Consider the following 17,784-nt stretch of genomic DNA (forward strand, 5'->3'; position numbering starts at 1 on the left):
TAGCAAGTAGAGGGCAGACATGAGATGGCGTCCAATGGAGTGTCTCAAGATAGGCAACTGGGCGGCTTATATATAGAGCCCGGTATTATATACAACGTTGTATGAGGATGAGAGAGAAAAAGGGCACAGTAAAAATGTGACTTGATAATAATATGTGCTTCGTTCCATCGTGGCTGTGGCTGACCCGAGAAGGACTCCTTGCATGTCCTGGCTTCTAAACGAGGATTGCAATTAACCCTGTATTGTAATATTTTAATTTAATCTAGATCCCGTCGATAAATAAAATATTCAGAGTGATTATTATAATTTCATGAGATATATACCTAGATATTACGATAAAGAATCATTCTCACGGCATTTAAAAGGGAAAAAGAAAAAATGTCGACTAACAAGAAGCTGTACGGACGGCCTTTGCCCGTTTTAGTAGCCCGTAGAAATGGAAACTCCATCTCGGGTTGAATCTAAGCCGCACGCCATGACGTTTTATACCAAACGTTACAAGCTAGCGCAGATTGGGATTGGAGGGGAATTTGTTTTACGAGAATTGCAGGAAACAAGTACTGGGTACTTGCAAAGCTCAGCTCACGTCAGTGCTCCAGCAACAACATGACTTTGAATTTATGTGCTGGTATATGGTATAATCAAGAGACCAGTAGGTGGGTAATGAGACAATTAGAGCATTAGGTCTTGATTGCATTATAAAATCACCTGGTAGGCTATAGTTGATCTCATTACCTTGGTTGCACAATAATTACAATTACCTTTCTCTTCTCCTGATAAGCATATCTACATCCATGGCTCGATCCAAGATGACCTGAGATAAAGATAGGACTCTTAGCGTCGACCCAGCCACAACACCCAGTGACCCAGCTTTCGTTAGCACCAAAATCGACCCTTTTATTCATTCCACAAAATCTCACTCGAGGCCAGGTGTCGACTTTTCTTTCTGATTTGGGCTGAGCTTGTGGCTCTTCAAGAGAAATATGGTTAACAATTCATCTTTGAAATCCTCGTCGAGTTGCCGAGCTGTGAGCTGACGAAAAAGAGGTGATACACGCAACACGTAAAAGGACAACCCACTTATGCTGTAGATCTTTACAGGGGGATCGTTCAACACTTTCCACCCGTCATACAGGACCTCATCAGTCTTGTTTTAAGGGGATTCTTACAGGCTGCTTCTAGCGTACAGAGGAGGCCCCGACTAGAAGTAGGTACCAGGTACTCTGACCCGATCAGGCAACACCCTTGTTATGGTCGGTTCCCCGTCCATCACATTTTCCCACTTGCTCTTGCTCCATCTCTTTTCCCGGGCCCCCAAAAAAAGAAAACGAAACCCCATCACAGCCCGTTCAGGATCAAGGCACACACGCAGAACTGACACACGCGCAACAGCACAGCACAGCGCAGCACACAGCACAAGCACAAGCACACCACCTGTGGCTGGCTGGTTGTTGGGTCCTTTTACCTTTTACCCTTTTTTTTTCTTTTCGCTTTTTCCCTTGCTTAATCTGATCTTGTTCATTTTTCACCATCCTCCATCAACCTGGATTAATTTCCCACTCACTCGTTCGCTCGCTCGTTCACGCTCCATCCTATCTATCGCTCGATTTCGTTTCGCTTCGCTTCTCTATCCTGTGTTTCAAGTAGTCTCTATCAGCATCCTTTTACCTAGGTAGCTCTAGTAGCTTTCGCCATTTGATCTTATCCGTGGTCGTCTAAAACGTACCGTCCGCTGCCGTTTCGAGAATTGCATCCGTCGTTTGCTGGTTGGTCTCAAACCATCCGTCGGCTTACCCTTCCTCGACAACCAAGATGATCTCAGTCTGAGCCACCACGAACATCCCGATCCGATCTAACTCGACTGCTCTCGCCCTGACAGCTTCAACCTCCCATCCGCCTTGGGCTACTAGTCCCTGTCGGCAACTCAGTCTTCATTATCTCAGCTTTCTAGATAACATAACCTTGGAGCTATGCAGCCTGGTCTGGCCGGCCAACAACTCGTCGATTGCTGCCCTCGCACACGTTATCACGACATCGCCCAAGGCTTGCCTGGGAGGCGACATGTGACAGCACGGCCATCGAAATACCCATCCTCTGGCTCTGCGCCTGATGCTCTCGCCACTGTAGATTCATCTAATCACTCACATCAACAGCAGCGACATTCCACAATTATGTCACAAGTTGCCCCTCGACAAAGGGCATGGGTCACTCGACATAGTACGATATCGCAATTCTCCAAAAGTATATTAGTCACCCTTCTCATCGCCCTGCACGTTGTATCGCCCGCCTATGCCGTGAGGATTCCTTTTACAAACTGCCTCAGCGACGCCTACCGTTTGCACGAACCGACACGACTACAATGGGTCCCCCTATATGCCGATGCTGTATTCGATATCGAGGACGAGAAGCACAATCTCCGTGTCATCGTGTGGGGTAATGTCACAGGTGCTCGAACGACGAGCCAACTGCCTTCACCTGGTGATCCTTCCTGGGAAAACGACGATAACATCAATGGCAAAATCGATCAGCTCCCCCAAAGCGGTTACCGGACTGCGACGACCTACTTCCCGAGGGTGAACTTCTTGACCTATGCTCCGTACAATGACAGGTTTAATTTCTGCAATACTTCGTTGGTCAACGGTACATGCCCCCTTGGTCCCTATTTTGGAGAAGTCGATTACAGGTATGTGTATACCACACCAGGCGTTCATTCGTGGGCAACAGACTAACCAAAACCCACAGTGATGCGTACAAGTTGCCTTCCATTAATATCACTTGGGATGCATATGCATCATATGCCTTTGCATCCCTTGCACCAAGCATGTCCATTGTTGACGGCACTAAGGATGCCCCACAGATCGGTTGCGTTTCAATGGCCATAACTCCAGATCTCGGGGGTCTCTCGTGGTTGCTCAAGTTTCTGCCCATGATTGTGTTGCTCTTCACAGGTTTCGCAGTTGCTTTTTCGGCCATCTTCAGCCCTTGGGGCTCAACCGACGTCTTCCACTGGACCTCCAACTACGGACGCGACGTCGACTTGCTCCGCCTCGTTACCCCTGGATTTGGCGATTGTCTTCAGTATATCCAATTCATTGCACTGAGTGGTAGTCTGACGCTTGACTACCCCGGCTTTTATCAACCTATCGTCAGTCAGATGGCATGGTCAACACTTATGTTCAACGAAAGCTTTGTCGCTGATGCTCCTTCATGGCAAAGCGTCGTGGATGGTATCTATGTCACCAACGCTACCTACGGACTCCAGGAGCTTGGTCAGTTGGTTGGCATGGCAGAAAGCCGAGATATTTGGGCCGGCATGATGGTTTGGTTATGCGTGTGCATCGCCTCAGTGACCGTGCTCGTCCAGGGAGGATTCGCGGTCCAGTGGCTATTTCGCAAGATCAACAACACACCCGAGGAAGACCTGCGTTCAAAGAATGTCCCCTTTTCCGTCGGTAACGCCGTCCGCATCGTCTTCAACTACTTTTTGTTCCCCATTGTTGCTCTGTCATGCTTTCAGCTCGTCACTGCGGGCGACTCTCCGACTTACACCATTGCTCTCGCTGTCGTCACTCTGATCTTCCTCATCATTTTTGCCTCGTATCTATTCTATCTCATCATCAGAACAAGACCGAAATCCGTTCTCTACGATGACTTGCCCACTGTACTTTTGTATGGGCCTCTGTACAACACCTACTCCGACGAGGCTGCTGCATTTGCCCTTATTCCCGTCTTCTTGACGTTTCTCCGAGGCATCACAGTGGGTGCAGTTCAACCAAGCGGTATTGCTCAAGTTGTCTTACTTGCCATTTGTGAGGTTATTCATATTCTCACGATACACGCTTTTCGACCATTCCAACGCTCAACAGCGATGAACGCTTATCACACACTTTTTGGCTCCCTTCGTCTCATCTCGATCCTCCTAATGGTAGCATTCGTGCCTACACTTGATGTGTCTGAGGGGAACAAAGGTTGGATAGGATACATCATTTTGGGTATTCACGGCACGGCTCTGATCTTTGGCTTCTTCCTCAACGCTTTGCAAACTATCATTGAAGTCACTGCTCGTATGCTTGGTGCGGGTGGGGATGACGCTCGAGGTCTGACCCGTGGAGGGCTTACAAAGATATTTGGTGCGCGACAGCTGTCTCGCCGCAACACACAACATCGTAACACTGGCCCATCCCGAGCCAGCCAGTTATCGACTGCCGCAATGTTGGACCTGGACGATGGTGGAAAGTCAGGATATGTCATGCCAAGTGGAAGGGTTCGTAGCGAGTCTGGTGCTAGTCTCGGCGGACTCATGAACCCTCGGCACAGAAGCAGCTCAGCCCTCGATAGCATCGACGTCTACTCCGGTATGCCGCATAACGTAGACAGTAGCAGTTCATATATGCCTCACACACCTGGAGAGAGGAGTACATTTTCTTTCCTGCCATCGCCCAACGCTGCCCGTCATCATCCGACTCAATCAATGGATGCTGCTGACCCCTACTATCGACCACCCAGGAGACGACGCGAGGCAACGAATGGATCTATTCATTCAGAAGGACCTGACGCCTCGAGTCCCCCGGACATTAAAAGAATTAGCCAGTCAGGAGGCCTGGGTGACCCTGCAGACATGGGCGCGGATATTTCTCGAGGACCGACCCCGGCCCCTCCTCCTCCTGCTGGGTATTCTCAAGTCAGTATCCCTCCGAACCGACCCGACTATGCTACTCGCGAAGTGGACTTTTACTACGGTGTTCGGGGACCGGCGCTGAATTCCGATGGCCCGGGTCGCAAACTTGGAACAGGGCCTGCTGATCCTACGGGGCCTGTGGCTACCGCTTCGGGGTGGTTTAGAACTCTCCTTGGTGGTAAGACGAAGGAGAAGGGTAAGGGCTTCGAGGTTGTTAGAAGCTCACGGATGCCTCCAGCCATGATGGCCAGGAATGGTCAAGAGTCACCCCCCGAGGGCATTCCCGTGGCTATGGGCGTGTTACGAAACGGACCTATCGACTCTGATGATGAAGATGAGCCTCAGCCAAGGCGGTCACCTGGCCGCCAGCCACAGAGTGCTCTTCTTGACGACAATGGCGATCCTCAGGACTCTGAACCGGATAGCCCCGTGTTGGAGCGACCGCAGCGTACCTTCAGTGTTGGCAGCGAGAGTGTCCCAAGAGAGCCGAGCAAGTCTTTGTCCAAGGCACCACATATTGCATTGCGCGAGGCTGAGGATGACGATGCCCCGGAAATCCCTCGTAAGAGCTCTAAGCGTGCGTCAGGCCACTTCGCAGGTAGCAGTGACCACAGTCACAGCCGGGCACCGTCCCTCAACCTGATGAATATGCCTGGCTCAACAATCTCTTTCGATTCACAGTGGCGAGATGCTGATGCGGTAAGCCGTGTATCGAGTCACCATCGAGCTACATTATCAGGGTCCTCTCGGCTACCGTTTGAACGGACGAACTCCCAAAAGCGGTTGTCGTCTAACTCATCTATAGAGTTCCCAGGCGAATTCTCGCAGATTGATTTCGGCCCATCAATCGACGAGCGACCGGCCAGTTTTGGCATGGTGTCACAACATGGTGTCAGCCGAGTTGACCCGTTACACCGTGATGTGGATTTGCTCGGCAGCTCTGCTGAGCTTGTCGAAGATCCTCCCGCGAGACCTCGCACTTGATCTTGTCGTGTTGATCGGTGTCACAACAAATGGTTTGCTGTTTCCCAACGCGATTGCCTGCCATGACATGCCCTCTCTTAACACAACCATCACCTACTACACCCTTTACGGGTTACATCTTAATATTATTTTCTTTTTGTTTGGCTACCCTCAGGGTTAAACGCTATGTATATGATCTATAGATCAAGTCCACAAGGATCTTGCACATGAGCACACATGCTCTCACCTCTCTCCTTTTCTCTCTTTTTTTTGGTTATGGATCATACACATTCAATCACAGCCGTGGAGACTTGCGGAGGAACACAAGCTACGAAAGTACAAGCGAAAGGGCAGGCGTTTTATGTGAATTTCGTGGCATATTTGCTCTAACTGGGACCTGTTTATCTTCTTTTCTTTGTGTCTTTGGGATTTGTATTTTTTGAGAATGTCCATACTAGCGTTGGCGTAACAAAAAAGCTGGTCCTAGGAGTGGATTTACACATGGGGCGGTCGATATGGAAGCTTATTCATGTTGTCTACTTACTGGTTTTGTAGTAGATTATGTGGGAAATGAGTGTGGTTGGCATATATAATTTTGTAAGGGGGAAATATCTTGTCAATTTGGGTGTGCCCACTGACACGATGGGACAAGAACCAGGGTTCACATCTGATAAAATCCTAATGAGAAGTTGTAATGATCCTTATCTACACAATGGGGTTTTCTTGACGTGTGTTTGTTCTACATATATCTTCATTGGATCAAGCGACATCCTTTTCTACGCTTCTTCTCTGCAATGGTATACTGTCTACATTAAAGTCTCGCTATGTCAACTTGGCTCGTGCAGCATCATCATTTCACTGTGATAAAACCAATGCCTGATCGGGCCCTTCTTGCCGCTTCCTTTAGCTCTTGATCCTCAACGTCAGTCCATTTGACGCTGAGGTCGTTCCAGTTCTTGCCGGGGGTATTGTACTCCTTGCGCCACTGCGCGTGCACCTTCTGCATGCGAGACATCTCGCGCGGGTCGCCCGAGCCGCTGTACAGCATGAAGGCTGTACAGGGCGGCAAGGCATCATAGATGCGTTGAATGCGCTCTGTGAAACGGACCAACGCCTGCTCGAGCTGGGACTTGTCTGAAGGTTCCTCGGACTCTTCGGGGGGACCGCCGTCGCTGTTTGTGTTTTCGACACGGTTGCGGTTCCACCAGCCTTGAAGGGCCTCAAGTTCACGCATTCTCGCCCAGACAAAGTCGACGCCGCCGCCACGGATCTCGAGGCCGTCCGGGTCTCCTTGCACAGCACGGATTACGTTTTTGGTCACATCCTCGTCGTTCTTGCAGCCGAGCTGATATGTCGCGCCAGCTCCTGCGCCCTTGGATGGGTCGCCCCAATCAATAGCAGCACTTGTCTTGCCCACTTCAAGGCCTCCCGCAGCGCCCCCTTGAGCCTTGTATGCGGTTCCAGCCCGTGCAAGACGACGAAACAGATTCTCTCCTTGGGAGTCAGATGTACCCCAGGCTTTTCCCTTTTCACATTTTTGCTTAACAAGATCGAGGCATGTTTTGGCGTCCTCAATGCTGTCATGGCCACTTGCGCCGCCTTTTTGAATCTCCTTGGACAAGTATTTTTGGGCGAGCCATTTCAAAGAGGACTTTAGTGGGGGTCCGCGAGGATGAGGGTAGATAATGGAGGTGTCTATGATGAAAGGATGAGAGATGCGAAGAGCCTTGGTGTCTGACTCTAGAGAATGTCCTATTAAGATTGTGCGGGGGGTCAACAACTCGAGCAGCTTCTGCTGAATATCCTGTAGTGTAGTCGTAACCGGTGCGAGCATCTCTTCCGTGATGCCCGAGAATTGGGTAACGTAGTCGATAATGGGCTTATCAGGCTTGACAAGCTCGTCGAGTACCACATTGCCGACCCAGTCGACTATGCTGATTCGCGTCAAAGAGAACTCATTTTCCCCAGTCATACACATTTCGCAATCCAGGGCTAAGATGTCTCGTCCTGCCGTGATACTACCCTTTTGAATCTCATCCGCAGGGGGTTCTCCATCTTCAAACTTGTCTACATTCGTGATGACCCAGCCAGGAGGGAGGACGAACTGGTCTTTGGCGGTACCTTCTAACATAGCTGGATGAACCAGATAGCCGTTGTCACTCAAGTCATCAATAGTGCAGAGAAATTCGATGATGAGAGTCCTCTCATTCTTCCACCCTTGGGGTTCGGATGCTGGCTTGGGACCCTTCTTCTGCCCGTTCTTTTCCTTAGGAGCCGGGGCGGTCAGGAAGGCAGCCAGGGGTGAATGCATTTTCCCATGACGGTCATCGCCTGGGGTCTTGACAGGCCACAAATGCGTAAACATTTTGGCGAAAGGCTGTAGTGCTTTTGGTAGACGCTCTTCCTTCAGCACCCTGGGATAATAGTCGTCGGGCGATGTAGCAATAGTGTTGTCTCCCTTTGCAGCATCGTTGTATGTGTCGAAATCGACAGTGTGCTTGAACATGGCTTCCTCGACACCGGGTATCATTATAGTTACAATCTTTCGAAAGGCAGGACGGTGGGTAACGCCAACCCACTGGGGACCAGAACCGTCGGCGAAGATATAAGTTACCAGATCTCGTAGCTGGGCAATGTTGACCTTTGATTGGAGTCGCGCGTTGGGTGAAAATGTAATCGTGGGATAGTTTTTGCCTGGCTTGGGGATCTTTTTAAGCTTCTTGGAAGCTCGCGAAACTACCTGCCATTCTCCTTGGTCGTCATCCTCATGAGGCTTGGAGCGCTTGAGACTGCTATCGCTTTGTGTTGAAGTAGAAGTCTCAAGTTTTACGACCGCGGTTGTCACAGGTACACCCTCGTCGAACTTTTCTGGTTGCTGAACCGCATCTTGGTGCTCGTTGGAGGAGGACTTTTCGGCAGTCTCAAGGACAGGGTCGGCTCCTAAAACGGTAAGGGTTTTGTCGACGATTTGCGCGGCTTGTCTCTTTGATTTCTTACCCATGGTGAATTTGTGCGAGCGCAGATAGTGCGCCGCTAAGAATATAGGCGTAGAAAGATTGACGTCGTGAGATTACGAAGTTGCAAGGAAGTAAAAATTATTGACGATCCAAGTCAAGAATGCAGAAAGCATTTGCCATGCGAAAAGGTACGTACCTCGAAAGCTGGAGTCTTAGGTAGTACCTACCAGCGGAAAGTGGGGGATTAAGGAAGTCTGGAATCACTGCAAGATCGACCAATAGCAGTGTTGAGATGCTTCCATACCAGTGACGACAGTGTATCCGTATAACAGTAAGGTATACAATACCTTGGTAAGTTGGTCACTCCATAATCTATAGATATTCGCTTTATGAAATCCAAAAATGAAAATTTGTATCCATATCCATTCCTCTCACTGTCTAAAATCCATCTCGAGTATCTCCAATCCCAGGTTAGCTAGGGCGTCAACTTGCTTCACCACAGCGTATTCAAAAAAGGAACGCGCTTGATCAGCTTCTGGGTTCTCTCTCCAAGCAGTGATAAGTGATAGCTCTTTCTCTCTACCTGGCAGTTGGTCTATCTCATCCAAAATCTGCTTTGCAGTGATCGAGACCTCCCATTCTTGCACGTAGCTCTTGGGAACCGACTTGAGAATCATGATGAGCAACATCTGGCACAGCGACACTTGGTCGATATCTTGAAGCGTCTGCAGAGCCCTTTGATTGAAGTTTTCTTTGATCGCTACCGCTTGGGAAATTCCAAGGGAGGCAGTGTCTGCTGCAGTGTTGGCTAGGAGTTTAGCAACGAGTAAAAGACCCTTGATGCGGACCGGGTGGTATGGCAGAACATGCCGATAGGAGTCGCAGGAAGTTGTGATGAAGCATGCCGTCACCAAAGCATATACAAAGTTGCATTCCTCGGCGTACAGGATCGATATTTCCGACAGCAGTTGTGGGAGTGGTGATACCGCCCACATGTCTTCTGCGGCCAATTCTTTACATCGTTGGTAGCGTTTCCGTAGAGATGCGCGGCGAGTTTCCAATGAGCCACTTGACTCTTTCTCTTCCAGCAGCTCAGAAAGTTCCTGGCTGTGTCTTCTCGCCGCAGAAACTTTGTTTGGGTCTGTTGCGCCAGGATGTCGACCAAGTTTACCAACATCCGCGACAAGACTATGGCGATTCAAGTCGATGATAGGCGAGCCAGCGCATACTTGGTACACGTTGAGGTCTCTTTCGCACCTCAGACACATACAGTCAAAGAAGTATGGTGCAAGTGCCCGTTTTCGCTTTGACAGAGGGAACGTATAGTCTGGTTGTCTGTTAGTAAAGGATCAACAGATCTGAGGCTTAAAGACGCACCTGTGTAAGAGATTTCGATCTCATCGTCGATATTGATAGGTTTCTCCGCCCTCAACACAGCCTTCCTGCCGATAAACTGCACCATGGCATTTGGGACACAGGAGTGGTTTGCCATGGCGAGCTTTGGCCCTAGAAAGATGCCGACTTGACCCAGGTCGGTGTCGTATCTGTGAAAGGCGTTTGTTTGGATCTATGTGGCATCAGCAGATGGTTGTGTACAGCAGTAGATTTCATACTTACTTTGCAGAGAAAATCCAGTGCCTTTTGAACCTCCTCCTGACCTGTCCCCAACCCAGCAAAGGCACTCGCGCCCATAGCCATCATCTCCATGTCCGCCCATTTCTCACTGTTCCTCCAAGACGCGGCATTACCCTCCAGGTCCTCTATCGAACTACCAATATCTGGCTTGACCAGCGCTTGGATGACTGCACGTATGGGCGTTGGTAGTCCCGGGCGCCCTTGTTCCGTGACTTTGCGCAGAACCTTGCACTCTTTGGAGTGGACAGTCGTCCAATTTGCCGCTTGACAAGCAGCACCACAGTAGAACACAGCGTGGCATCTGGAACATGCACGCACTTCTGCTTGTTTAAAGCAATGGCTGCAGGTGGTATTTATGTGAGAAAGCGAGGGGATGAGAATCGTGGGTGTAAATGGGAGGATAACATCGCCTGGAGCAAAGGTTTTGGTGGAGAAGATGCCACGACCTTTATGATGAGATTTCACTTGAAAAGGTGCTGATTGATCCATTTCGACAAAGACGAGGAATTGAAATCAAGTCTGTTAAGGGAGACTGGGTTTTCAAGAGGCGATCGATACGTGATATTGTTGCTGTTGTGTGTAAGTGGGATGGTTGGTCTACGGCCAAGACTATGTAGATGAAATTCTTTGCTTGCTGAGCCATTCATTGATCACCCTGCGGGGGCCAACAATTCACCCATGACATCCACCGCCAATTTAAACAGCAGATATACTATAAGACACATCGATTGTAAGATATTTTACCAAGAAAGCAACATGTTATTTATTCTAGATAAACCTGAATTCGCACATTCTACAGTTCAGGTCGAGGCGGAACCTTGCCGCTCTTCCTCAACGCCGTAAGCCGGTCATGTAAGTCCCGGCTCCAGTGGCTTCTATCCCCCTTGTTCTCCTTCAAGATTCTCGCAACATGGTAATCCCAGCATCCCTCTTCGGTGCTTGTCTCATACATTCGGCACTTGGCATCGCTGGCTCGCTCTGTGCGAGGCCACTGGCCAAGCTTGGCACCCATATCCTCGTCCAGAAACGTATCGAGGACCAGCTGTCCAACTTTGCGCTGAGTCGTACCCCATTCGCCACCTACGGGTACAAGGACTTCGAGAAGAAGCTTCATGCCGTCGTTCTTGAGGAACTCTGCGCGGATGATGTCGCTCTTCATGAGACCGTTGATGACCCCAACCTTGGATTTCGCCGTGGAAGCCAGTGTCCTGGTGTCGATAGAGGATGGAACATGAGAAGGTACGAGAGATGAGTAGAGAGATTCCTTAAGAGACTTGCTGCTAGCAGGACACTTGGCCTCCATCAGACCGGGCCACTGCTTCGTGACTTGTTTCAGGGCCGCTGCGTTGTTTTGTAGAGAGGCTCCTAGAATAGCGGCTGCTTGGTGATCGCGGGGTGTGACATCTGCGGGAGTGGTGGTCTCGGAATCGCCCATCATGCAGAACAGTGCTTTCAAGACTTCTGGGTCTTCTGTGACCTTGAGACCGTAGTAAATGTCATGAGACAACTCCTCCATTCCTTCGAGCGCATTATCAAGCTCATTGCCTTCACCTGCCTCGCCAGCCTTCAACATCTTCATGGCTGTGAAAAAAGGCTTGCCAACGAATTCTTCGTCTTCGGGCTCCTTGATTTTGCCAATAGGCTCATAAGCCGGGGCGCCTTTGGGAATCTGGGGATCCTCCTGTTGTTGCTGGTCCACAACGACAACTGCCTGATCAATAGGGAGCCCCTCGAGGGCAGGGTTTCCCTCATCAGGGACGTTGATCTTGGCCTCCTTCTTACCGTTGGACATGTTCAGACGAACGTGGAGTCCATGAGGAAGTTCTTGGTCATCGTGAACAGTCTGGAACTCATCTGTTGGTTGGAAAATTTTAGGGTAACAGTCCTTGGGATTGTCTGTGTGGCAGATGAGTTCTACATCTGCGCTAGGAGAAGGTTCCGATGGTGAAGATGAGGCGAGCGTTGGTGCTGCGAAGATGCAGAGAACGATGCCCAAGACCAGGGCGACAATAAAGGGCAATGGTTTTGCCCTAGAAGGAGCCATGGTGCGAATGTTATGGAGAAGAGGTGTCTCGAAGATGTCAAGTTTTGGAAGGGCGAGGGGTTCAAATAGTCTCGACCAGGGAGAGCTTGTCTGGGTCCAACTCCCCGTTATTTGTAGGTATTGAAAGGGATTCCAAGGGTAAAGTAAAGAGAGGTAGATGGATGCAAGTGGGTATCAAGGGAATGCAAGTCAAAGGAGGTAAATTTTGACAATGGAGAAGTATAATAAAGTCGAATGAAGAATGACAGACAATCCCATCTGTTATGTGTCGTCTACAAACTTCAAGATATGAGTCAGTCGAGCAAAAGGACACTTCACTTGTTTGATCATGAAATCGAAGTCACTAGAAATGGCAACTTGTCAAGAATAGATGGATCCGCCAATTTAGTAGTTTAGGCACTGATTTACAGCGCTCGTGCCACTATAGAAAAGAAAAGAGTTTTGGCAATCTGTGATTGGTTCGGAGTGTTGAGTTCGCTTAGTCATCATTGTAGATGGCCACGACATGAATTGTGAAAACACATCAACTACCTATAACCATTTGGTAAGTCTTGAATTAAAATCTTTACTGGCAACAAGGTCATTCGGAGCATGATTATCGGCCACGGATGTCTTACCCATACTCGGAATTCATACCAGCCTTCCCTTTTCCACGAGGGCTAATCAACGTTGACGATGTTTTCAACGGTCAGAATGATGAGCCAACATGAGTTATATTGAAACATGGCCCGATACTTGGTTACAATTAGAATGGTTCATGTGATGGATGGAGAATAAGTCGAAGGGGCTGTACTCACTACTATTAGCTCATTCTCGCAATCAGCTCTAGCAGGTGATTGTCTCAGCGCGGCCCACGACCCTGTAAATTCCTCGCAAAGGGTCTTGAGGAGGCTGAATGCGGTAGTTGAAGCAATGGCAATAGTTAAGCCACTCGTCATAAAGTCTTATGAGATGCAAGGAGTGAATGGTCCAAGAAGATATATAAGAGTCGGCAACATGGCAGACTCTTGGATATTAGAAAGGAGATATTCAGAGCAATCATCTCCAGTACTTCTCCAATACATCCAAACGTACATACATTTCAAGATGTTGTGTTCTAAGCTTTCTTACTCTTTAACCTTCTTCTTCTGGGCCATTGCTCTTGAAGCTGCACCGGCAATGGATCACCATCGCCATCACCACCATCGCCATGGCAATCATCACCTTCAAAGCCTTCATGCCGAGAGAGCAGCACTTCTTCACCGAACGAGATCACATTCGCAGTCTCATCATGAACCCCCCCAAATTGTGGTCCAAGAGTTGCAGCAGCCCAGTGAGAGTCTACCAGCCCTGGTGGCACCTGACCAAGAACTGGATGGCCATTCCGTGGAGAGGTTAACAGTATAGACAATGGTGAGTAGGTAGTTATGATGTCGTTCTACCCGGCCAGTCTGGTTGACTTATCAATAGCAAGATATGAGTAGCTGCAGGGGAGCTAATACGAGCTGGCTCGTCTAGCTTAGAGGAATTTGTATTAGATGCTGGACTGTTTAATACTGATTCGAGGAGGGATCTGGCGCTGTATATTGCTCATAATGTTTTATTGACTTGTTCTTATTTGTATAAATCATTTAATTTTATATATTGATGTGCATCAAGATACACAGTCATGGTGACATGTTATACCATCTTATCTCTGTATAGTCACTCTGATTGGCTCCAACGACCTACCTGAACCCTCCACTGGAATTGGAGCTGTCGGTTCTCCCTTCAGTCTGGTCTGTCCCTGTCCCTTTGGCTGGCAAGACTGGTCTCTTCTTTTGTTCTCCATCAAACCGCCCTCGGTTCAACGCCCCGACCGACCGATACGATACCCGTTCTCACTGTCCTTTCCGTTCTTTCCATTCTTTCGACTGTCGTTGAAACCCGCCAAACTCGATCTGAATCCGTCGCGCGACCTCAAGAGCTCTACGTTAGGCCAGAGCAGAGCTCGCTCTTTAGCGCATCCACCCTGGTCCTGTCCTGTGAACGATCTTCGTTCCCATCCCACCCGCGATGCCTTCTCCACGCCGAGTACGCCTACTGATCCTGGCGACAATCGGCACCTTCATCTTCATTCTTTTCTACACCTCTGGCTTTGACGGTCACCACGATGCTGAAACATCTACCGGCCAAGAATTTATCAAGAAGACCCAAAATGCCATGAGCGCAAACGAGATGCCTGCTCCCATCGTGGACTTTGCCACTGGCGAGAAGGCTGGATCAACACACAACGACAAGGACGGGGACGGTGATATCGATGAGGAGGACAAAAAGATGGCCGCGGAGATGCAGCAACGTCTCAAGGCTGCTGAGGCAGAGGCCAAGGGCAAGGCGAATGAGAAGGGTGGTCTGCGACCAGATCCCCCTAAGAAAGTCGTGGGCGTCGGAAGTTCTGCCGAGGGACAGAACAAGGACAAGATTCCCAATCCAGCAGCTGGAGAGCAGGGCGCTGCCGCCGTTGCTCCTGGTGGTGCTGCTGGTGGTGCTGCCGCTGACAAGAAGCCTGTGGCAGAGACAAGGACCAAGGAGGAGCTTGAGGCTCGCGCAGAGCTTGATTCTATCCTCAAGAAGTCACCCGGTACGTTAAAAACAAGCAGCGAATGACAAGCACAGCTTACTGACCGACCGCTCTATAGTTATCATCTTCTCCAAGACCTACTGTCCCTTCTCGAAACGAGCCAAAGCCATTTTGATTGAAAAGTACTCCATTACTCCCGAGCCCTACATTGTCGAACTTGACGTCCACCCTCAAGGCTCAGCCCTACAGGACCAATTGCTCGAAACGACCAAACGAAGGACTGTCCCCAATATCATGGTCAACGGTGTGAGCCTGGGTGGTGCCGACGACATATCCGAGATGGACCACGCAGGCAATCTCGTAGGCAAGATTGTCGACCTCGGAAACAAGCGCGTCGAGGTTACGGTACGAACCAAGTAATTCAGCGCATACGCAGCGCATTCTCTTTTCTTTTCCTTCTTTATATACTCCTTCATGGCCTGTTTGATCCGCATCGGGCTTCTGTATGAGGATCTACTACAGGGTTGGGTATGGACGGGCTATCGTTCGGGGCTTTTGACAGCGCAATTGGAGTCTGGGCGCTTGGGAATTCCTTTTGTTTCGTGTCGTTAAGAAGGGGCATAGGCTACTGGTGATTCTGCGGTTGACATGGCGGAAAGGTCGATGATGTTGGTGTACACTATAGCTAAGCTAATGATTGTCAGATATATATACCTCTCTCTATACGCACAGACTCGCACTATTAATCTTCTGCCGTATAAACCATAATTGTAAAAGTAAAAGGCGGATTGAATTCGATATATACCACTCGACATTCGAAATTTTCATAACGCTCACACACGGCAAGCCAAACACATACATAAGCTTGGCTGCCACCAGCCGAGGTAGCATTCGCAGCCAGTTGGCATATGATTTTCCTAATTGGCTATCTAGGCACCAGAATGATAGTATCATGACTACGGAGTACTAGATAGTCTTAGTCAACTCCCCTCACAAGAGGCTAATCTGCCTATTTTGTACTATACATGCATCATCTGTTAATAACCTTACCCAACTTCAACCTGCCTTGATTGCATCGAATTTTATCATTATCAAACAGCCAAGAACTCAATGGCACGATGGAGCACGCCAATTGATATAGATGGGGTTGTCTTCGTCGCAGAGCTGCTGGAGTTGATTCTCTTGCACCTCGACATGAAAACACTACTCGTCTCTGCATCCCGTGTATGTCGTTACTGGGCCACGACGATAGCAGGCTCACCGAGGATTCAGCGAGCGCTGTTCTTCCAACCTCTGCCTCCAGCTGAGACTGAACGACCCGAGTCATTTACACTCAATCCACTGCTAGTTGAGAAGTTTGGGAGGTGCTTCTTCGATATCGACCGCAAGCATACATACCTTCGAAGAGCAGATTCGTTTCTCCGACTACCCTGGGCTCCCGAGGGCGCGATTGCAAAACAAGGCACAGCGGGAAGCTTGACATTGGAAAAGTCGAAGAGTCTTGAGAGCTTGGTTAGGGGCAATTCCAGCTGGCGACGGATGCTTGTATCTCAACCGCCGCCGCCATCTTTGGGATATTTGCGGCTCGACGTCGTTGACATCTGGTTCCATGAAGTCTACACTACACAAATCGACCCAAGACCTCCTCTCAAGGGCCTCACTATGGGCCAATTGTACGACATGGTGCACAGCACGATTTGTCGCAGGGAAAACTACACTACATGGTACCGAGTAAGCTGGGACAAAGCGCGTGAATTGCATCAGATGGAAGTATGCAAGGAGAAGGTCTCGCGGCTTTTGGAAGAAACGAACGTGGTGGTTGAGTTTTACAGACAGGGCGATGACGATGACGACTATGATTGCGGGCCATGGGACATTGTCAGTGTGAGGGAGGCATTTAGAAGTGAGGGTTGTGGTGATAGTAAGATTGAGGGTCTGATAGAGGGTGAGTTACAGGAGTTCCAGCCGCTGCATTTGGATGTTTCGACGCCGATTTGGTACCATACGGTGGAGGCTGATTCGACTGTCGATGCGGAGAGTTGTGGATATGGTTACTTATGATGATAGATGACCATATTTGTAGGCTATCGAGAATGGGAGGGTACATCGGTTTGGCAAGGCTCGTAGAGCAGATAATATAATACGATAAGGGAAACATGTCTCTGCTCTGTGAGCCTTAGTAAGATTGAGTTGTTATTGGTATTTAGACATGATTATGATTATTACAGTCTGAGAGATAAGTGGAACATGTTAAATAAGGTTAATTGGAAAGCGGGCGCATCTTCTGCACTTATTACAGTACAGGCCTTGATAACGCGGGGTTACCACTACCTACTATCTATCTAGGTGGACATAGAAATCTAGGCCCAACTCAGACCCCAGAGCTGAAAAAGAGGTGCATGCCTCTAAAGAGATAGAGCAGCAATTCGTTCATATATCTAGGTAGGGACTGCTCTCGCCCTGTTCCCCCCCCCGTCTCTCATCTTTACTCCATTTTCCATCCATAAACCATTTATATCTAAAAGCATATCATCTGCAACAATAAAATACAATGGAACGTCCTACCTCGAGCTCAGACACGGCCTCTATCCTCTCAGGATCAACCGTCTTCTCCAAAGAAGTCCAAGTCTCAATCTCAGACTCACCGACAAAAGCCGAAATAGACACCTCGACGATCAATGATTCAACGCAACAACGCAAGAGCATGCGACAAAGAGTCCGCAACGTTGTCACTGATCTCGGACGTCCACCGACTACAAGAGATGATTTGAAGAGCGGCAATGCGACGCAAAAGCATGTCGATGTTGGGCCTGCCTCCGGTACGGTTCTAATGGGTTCTACGACTGTCTAAGGGGGAAATCAAATGGCCTGGAGTTTGGATTATGTACCAATAGTGATAATGCAATGTGATATCTTTACTTTACTTTATTTTATCTTTACTTTTACTTGGTACTGCGCTGGTGATATG

The 17,784-nt window shown here is 49.1% G+C and overlaps 7 protein-coding genes across 7 annotated transcripts; 4 read left to right on the top strand and 3 right to left on the bottom strand.

Annotated features, from left to right (window-relative positions):
- Positions 1–1,970: 1,970 nt before the first annotated feature.
- On the top strand, positions 1,971–5,662 carry FSST1_004022 (uncharacterized protein; the record flags this gene model as incomplete). The annotated part of the gene is made up of 2 exons (XM_083230158.1): positions 1,971–2,683; positions 2,743–5,662. 2 exons carry the CDS (start codon positions 1,971–1,973, stop codon positions 5,660–5,662), a joined length of 3,633 nt encoding a protein of 1,210 aa, XP_083087452.1.
- Positions 5,663–6,491: 829 nt separating this feature from the next.
- Positions 6,492–8,642, bottom strand: FSST1_004023 (RNA exonuclease; the record flags this gene model as incomplete). The annotated part of the gene is made up of 1 exon (XM_083230159.1): positions 6,492–8,642. The coding sequence occupies one exon, from the start codon at positions 8,640–8,642 to the stop codon at positions 6,492–6,494; it is 2,151 nt and encodes a 716-aa protein (XP_083087453.1).
- Positions 8,643–9,029: 387 nt separating this feature from the next.
- FSST1_004024 (SET and MYND domain-containing protein) lies at positions 9,030–10,722 on the bottom strand (the record flags this gene model as incomplete). Its single annotated transcript, XM_083223766.1, has 3 exons — positions 9,030–9,925; positions 9,976–10,165; positions 10,216–10,722. 3 exons carry the CDS (start codon positions 10,720–10,722, stop codon positions 9,030–9,032), a joined length of 1,593 nt encoding a protein of 530 aa, XP_083087454.1.
- Positions 10,723–11,026: 304 nt separating this feature from the next.
- On the bottom strand, positions 11,027–12,277 carry FSST1_004025 (uncharacterized protein; the record flags this gene model as incomplete). The annotated part of the gene is made up of 1 exon (XM_083230160.1): positions 11,027–12,277. One exon carries the CDS (start codon positions 12,275–12,277, stop codon positions 11,027–11,029), a length of 1,251 nt encoding a protein of 416 aa, XP_083087455.1.
- A 2,034-nt stretch (positions 12,278–14,311) lies between these two features.
- Positions 14,312–15,236, top strand: FSST1_004026 (thioredoxin-like protein; the record flags this gene model as incomplete). Its single annotated transcript, XM_083230161.1, has 2 exons — positions 14,312–14,876; positions 14,935–15,236. 2 exons carry the CDS (start codon positions 14,312–14,314, stop codon positions 15,234–15,236), a joined length of 867 nt encoding a protein of 288 aa, XP_083087456.1.
- A 690-nt stretch (positions 15,237–15,926) lies between these two features.
- On the top strand, positions 15,927–16,877 carry FSST1_004027 (uncharacterized protein; the record flags this gene model as incomplete). Its single annotated transcript, XM_083230162.1, has 1 exon — positions 15,927–16,877. One exon carries the CDS (start codon positions 15,927–15,929, stop codon positions 16,875–16,877), a length of 951 nt encoding a protein of 316 aa, XP_083087457.1.
- A 490-nt stretch (positions 16,878–17,367) lies between these two features.
- FSST1_004028 (uncharacterized protein) lies at positions 17,368–17,667 on the top strand (the record flags this gene model as incomplete). Its single annotated transcript, XM_083230163.1, has 1 exon — positions 17,368–17,667. The coding sequence occupies one exon, from the start codon at positions 17,368–17,370 to the stop codon at positions 17,665–17,667; it is 300 nt and encodes a 99-aa protein (XP_083087458.1).
- Between the last annotated feature and the right edge of the window lie 117 nt (positions 17,668–17,784).

This window comes from Fusarium sambucinum, chromosome I (assembly GCF_050947815.1).
Source record: "Fusarium sambucinum isolate potato_lamoka chromosome I, whole genome shotgun sequence".
NCBI classification, from domain to species: Eukaryota; Fungi; Ascomycota; class Sordariomycetes; order Hypocreales; family Nectriaceae; genus Fusarium; species Fusarium sambucinum.